General features: G+C 44.6%; 1 protein-coding gene across 1 annotated transcript in view; it reads left to right on the forward strand.

The window, feature by feature from the left end:
• Positions 1-6,000, forward strand: part of ASCC1 (activating signal cointegrator 1 complex subunit 1) — a 78,815-nt gene that overhangs the window by 22,812 nt on the left and 50,003 nt on the right. Inside the window, exon 6 of the mRNA XM_019507798.1 lies at positions 489-608. Within this exon, the coding sequence (XP_019363343.1) occupies positions 489-608 (120 nt within the window). The remainder of the gene's footprint in view (positions 1-488; positions 609-6,000) is intronic.

Genomic DNA, 6,000 nt, shown 5'->3' on the forward strand with positions numbered 1-6,000 from the left:
GTTGCTTTAGGGATACAAGTGAGCTAAATCCCTTGGAACTTTAACCTTGCATGAAACGGTGTTAAATTTTTGCTGTACCTGTATTGCTAATGGGAGCACAGTTATATCCTAACTGCTTATACCCATTTCATGTGATATTGGTACAATGGTTACATTTGTCTGTAACTTCTGATGCAGCATGTGCAACTGTGAAAGCTAACACTGTAGAGCAGCAAATTTCCAGGTCCTAAGAGAGAAGCAAGCTATTATGTTCTTGGAACTTCAGTGAATATGAGGATGTGGCAGATTACATTTGATTTAGGCTAGGAACTTGGGGTTCAGCTAGCATTTTTACTAGCACCTCTGCTTGACTTCTTCATGATCTGTGGGGTTTGCTAAAAAGTTGAATAAGGCTAAATGCACTAAAACCATGCATTCATCTAATTATGTTCACAATGTCTAAGGTGTTTCAGCTTGTTTTTTTTTAAGAGTGTATATTTTTTTTCCAGCAAAATTATTGGAGGCAAACCCCTCCCTGTGGAGATGACAGGGATAGAATACATGAATGATGACCCTGCCATGATGGATGTTCTTTATGCAAAAGTCTGCATGAAAGATAGATCAGACAAGTGAGTTCCCTGTGCTTTCCCTGTGTTTGTTCAACAGTAATGTGCAGCCAATATCCAAGGAAGCAATAATTTACTAAAGAAAATCTAGTCCTTTAAATTGGTAGGCACTGCCAGAGAGCATCTAATTATCTAGAAGTACTCCTCTCTCTAGCCCAGTTAAGTTAAAGCTGTGATATGTTTGCTCTTTACATCGATCTCTAGTGGTGTTGCTAAAAGATATAATTTTTTTTGTTATTCTTACTAGCTGAATAATCTAGTGACAGAAGGCTAAGCTCATGCTCTTTCATATGAGTGAGAAATACTGTACTTTGTGTGCAAAGTGATTAATTCCTTAATGTCCAGCTCCCAGTTTGTAAACTGGATCCAATCACATAAATGAATCTGTATGCTCTGACAGGTCCTGAAAATTTAAGTGGTATTAAAATGCAGTTATCTTGGTTACCCTTATGGTTGTGAAGAAGACCTGATGGGAGAGTTAGCCTCTGGGTTTGTAGGCAACCTGAAACATTGCCCTGAGCAGTGTGCAGTGTTCCTGTGCTTACTAGTGAGTAGGAAACCCTGAACCTTTCTGATAGAAGACCGAGTGTTATAATTTTTATTCATACTGTCAATCATTTTAGCAAAAATAATTTCCTAACATGTTTGCCTGTTATTGAGTGTAATGGCAAGGGCAGTGGTGCTGGGGACAGCCTTTCCCCTTGTGTTTTTAGAAGGGCATTATTGACCATGAAAGATCTCCTCAGTGCTTTTCTTTCTCCAAATGTCTTGATCTACCCTCTCATTGAGTCTCTTCTAATACAGTATGGGAAAGACTCATAAGCTGTTGTGTTTCCCTGCCTCGTGGTTATGAGAGGAGCAGGGAGTAGAGAAGGTGTTTGTTTTCTGTGTCCTTGAGGCAGCATCCCTTTGTCATCATTCCTTGTCACATTGTACAATGAGGAACTGAAATGGGGAGCTGGGAGAGAGAGACAGGAAGCAGTGCCTTGGAGAGAGAAGGAAGAAGTTAATTCTGAGCAATGGGTTCAACTGGGAAAAGAGGATCTGTTCTCAGAAATATCCCTTGCATAGGCAAATAGGGCTCCCTAAACTTTGCAAGGAAAATTACCCTTGGGTTTCAGATGAGAGATAGGAACTGGATGGGGGGGTATAAGGTGTAAAGCTCAGAGTAGGAGCCACTCTGAGTTGAGAGTAGCCCCTCTTTCAAATTTGAAGACTTGAAGTCAGTTGTGCCCCAAAAGAAGGGAGGGGAAAGGGAAAGAAAGTTACTAGCAGAAGTATAAACCAACAAGGAGACAGAAGGAAAATGACAAGAGAAATAAGGAATACCCCCATAGAAAGAGGAGGATAGGGGAACCAAAACAAAAATTGGTGGTACCCAAATGCCCTTCACTATATTTCAGTTGGTTGACTATGACAACTGCTAAAAGGATAGTTATTGTCTGGAGTCTATCCCCTACTCTTGATCTTTGTCAGGGTCTGATAATTTTGGATTATATAGAAATTGATGCTTTGCTGTGCTAGAGAGTCTAAATTTACATTTGGAAATAAGCCTCTGACCTAAGTGCCTGCTAAAGAAATCCTTTAAAATGCAAAGAGTGTAAAATGATGCCATGATGTCTGCCTGAGTCTGGAGACAGGTTGCAGTGATACTGTCTGCCTGAGCCTGGAGACAGGTTGAAGTGATAGGTACAAACACTTCAGTCAGATAATTTAGATGTCAGTATTCTCTATTGCACTGAGGGCTCACTTAAGAGTAACACCTATCTGAAGTGATTGTTTGTAGGGACCTACTTAAATTGCCATGAGACAAAGGGTTTTTTGCAGCTTGATTGTGGTGGGCAGAGGCAATTTCTCAGATATTTTATGTCGGTCCTGCCCCTCACTACTGATTGGTGGAGGGGTCCCGGCAGCCCCATCCCTTACTGTTGATTGGCCAAGAGGCAAAACCGTACATTTAAATAGCAAATTCTGCAGAATATCATATACATTGCCATATTATTGTAAATCCAAGTATTACATTTAAATATATTATGAATATAAATATATACACAATGTTAATTGTAACTTATATCTTCATAATTTATTATTAGCATTCTACAAAAAGTTTAGAAATACTAACCAATGATAACCTTGATATAAACAATTCATGTTAATTGTTAAATACTACCATGCAACATCCACTGCCAGTTGCAGCTGACATTCTTTGTCTCTGCGGTGTGAACACTTGTCTTATACCCTGAGATTGCACATTCTGTGTCCACTGAACTGGTTGTAATGCTAAGGCAGTGTTTTGCCAGGTTGTAGAGATGTGGAAACCAATCAGACACAGGCTCCCAACACGCAGTCACAGTAAAAGGCATCAGGCATTTTTTCACAAAGTTTATCTAAGCAGCACATTTGTTGTCATGTTCTTACTGCCATCCGGGGATTGATTTAAGTAGCTGAGGATCAAAACTCAGAAAAGGCACTTGATATGGGTAAAGAATGTGAACAGCACTAAAAAAGGAGGCAGACAGTAGTTTAAATCAAGGTGGGTAGTGACTGTACTTGTAATACCAATTTACCTTGGCAGCTATTGGCTGAAACAGTTCTTGTCTCCACTGGTTTTCACTTTGACAGTTTGAAAGTTGTTGTGATGCCATTTTTTCGACCCAGCTTATCAAATCCATCAGCTTGTTGTGTACTTGGTGAATAAAAGCCTGCCAACTTTCAAACCATGTTAGAAGCTTCAGGAACCAGATTGTATTTTCAGCTACAGATTTACTTGATCTTTAATGTTGCCCTGTGTCCCAGGAGGCAAAGTAAGGCAGGGCACTTACCTGCAGCTCGGGGCAGAGTGCACGTGGAGCGGAGAGAGGAACCCATGCGGCTCGTTAGCTGCCTCTTTTGTACAGCTGTGGCCGGCTGGTGAAGTCAGCGTCAGACGCCGGCCGGCGAAAATAAAAATGGCAGCCACTGCTGTGAAGGGGGCAGATAGCCAGGAGACAAAGCTGCAGCTGATGCCAGCTGCAGGGTGGGCTCCACGAACAGACCCCGAGGAGACCAATGAGCCTCAGGTAACATTGGCTGGGGGAGAGGAGCACCCTGTCGAAGACCCCTGCTGAGCAACGGAGGAGCGACTGGCTGGCTGAGTGAAGGGAGAGCGGAAGCGGCCCCTTAGAGCGCAGCAGGACCCAGGTGGGAGTGCCGGGACAGTGGGGCGTGGAAGATGACGCGCCAAGAGGCGAAGACCCAGGGACAGCCCTGAAGGGGGTTGCAATCGGGGCGGGGATTGCCGCCAGGGCCCGGGATGTTAAGCGATGGATCTGAGCTAGTCCAAGGAACAACAAACAGAGTGTAGAGTCATCCCTCCCCTTGAAGGGTCCAAGGACAGGGAATAGGTGGCAGGTTGGTGAAGATGTATTGGTTTTGTTTTGGACCACCCTGAGCTGGGGACAGAGGCTATAGAGGTGCGCCCTCATGGTGGGGCCGCAGGGAAGCTTTGGTAGGGGCAATAGTGGGGAAGGGTCCCCACGGGATGGGATTGAGGAGTGAAGCACCGCAGGAGCTAGCCCGCAGGGCGAGCAGAGCCTCCCGCCATTGGCTTCGGGACGCAGAGCGGCAGACGTGATCTGTGGGGAAGACCTCAGATAACAATGAGGCGGTCCACCAAAGGTGGCGTGAGGCCGGGGTATAGGGGTGGCGGAGCCCCGTGAGCAACCGTCGGGCCTAGCCCAGGCCACCGAGGGACCTGCTAACTAACCCTGCCTACTGAAGAACACCAAGACATGGCAGACGAGAACAGGGTCTGTGACGCGGGAGGAAAGAACTACCTCAACGACAAACCAGCCCGGAAGGCGGGGACATCCTCCAAAAGACCAGAGTTGCCCCAGAGCGGCTAGTTGAAGCCCGGCGGTCACACCCTGTTTTAAGAGATCATGTAGTTTAAGCATGCACTGTATTCTGGGTGTGATTTCAAGCTCGGTCGTCATGGTAATGAACTACGTTAAACCACAAATTCTACCTTGTGAGCACTGGTTCTGGTGGAAGTGACACAGCTGGATTTAGATCCCTACTTCGATTGTCAGTGAATTCCCTGTATCCAACTTTATGGCCTGGACAATGTTTGAATGGTTTTTTAAAAGAGGAAACCAGTCTATCCACATAAGGAAAATGCGTGCGCCAGATATCACTTAGTAAAGAAAGAATGTGTACATTGCAAGTAACATGAATTTGTGTTGGGCATCATTCTGGAGAGTGCATCAGAGAAAGCTTTGCACATATATACATTGAATTACCAGAAAGAAATGCTGAGATCTTGTTAAATTCTAAGCCATAGTTTATAATAGCCTTTACTACAGTTTGTTACAGTTGAAATATTTACAGAAATAAGTTGAACTAGTTCTATTTGAAAAACAGACAGGTCTGGGTCTTCCATCTCCCTGGTACAAATAAAATGTGGAGAACATAGTTATCCTGGGCATCTGTTGTTTTGTCTGCTACAATCAACACTGATTTTTATTTTGCCAGTTCAGATTTTGCAGACTAAACGTGGATAATCATGGCAAAGTTTGTTTGCATATGGGAATCTTCCAGCATTTGACACGTGCTTGTTCAAGTAGTCCCTTAATTTTGGGTTATCAGTTTTTTCCAGAGGTATGTTGGCAGCCATGAATGCTTCCACTACCTTGAAAGTAGCTTCTCTTCTTGTTAAACTGCTTTCAGTGGTTCTTTTAAACATTGAGCACATCGTTATTTGTTTCTTGCTCTTTCAGCCTCTCCAGAAGTCTTTCACTTTGTATGCAATTTGGACTCTAAATGCTTTTTCTCAATGCATCCAAAGTCATGTTGCAAGATTAATAAAACAATTTACCACCATGAGATGCAATGTTCCTACAGGGGGCTGCATTACATGATCCTGAGATGAAATATATTTTGCTATTTTGGATTTCTTTTCACTCATCTTCAGACAGTGGCATTGCTGCATTGCATCTAGCTTCTTAAAAAATGGCACCAAAACACTTTTGCTCTCCTGACTGGTGCCTTCACTTAGTTCAGTGGTCTCCAACCTTTTTAAGTAGGAGATCACTTTTGGAATTTAAAAGCAGCCCAAGATCTACCCTCCTTCCCGCGCAGCGGGTGAGTCTGTGGGGAGGGAATGGGGGGGGGGGCAGATTGAGAAGGAGGAAGATACCTACTGGAGGTGGCATGCCCCCAAATAATTGTAAGTCTGTGGGCAGAGGGGGAAGGTCTCCAGCCCCCCACAATGGCAGTGAGGGAAGGAGTGGGGCTGGAGCAGGGATAGGCCCTGCACAGCTGAGGCCGGGCATGGGATGGAGCTATAAGCAGCTCATCCAGAGGGCACACAGCCCGGGAGGGCATGGGGGGGGCATGTGCCCCCAGATCCGCACGT

Source organism: Gavialis gangeticus, unplaced genomic scaffold (genome assembly GCF_001723915.1).
Source record: "Gavialis gangeticus isolate Ggan-Ray unplaced genomic scaffold, GavGan_comp1, whole genome shotgun sequence".
Classification (NCBI taxonomy): Eukaryota; Metazoa; Chordata; order Crocodylia; family Gavialidae; genus Gavialis; species Gavialis gangeticus.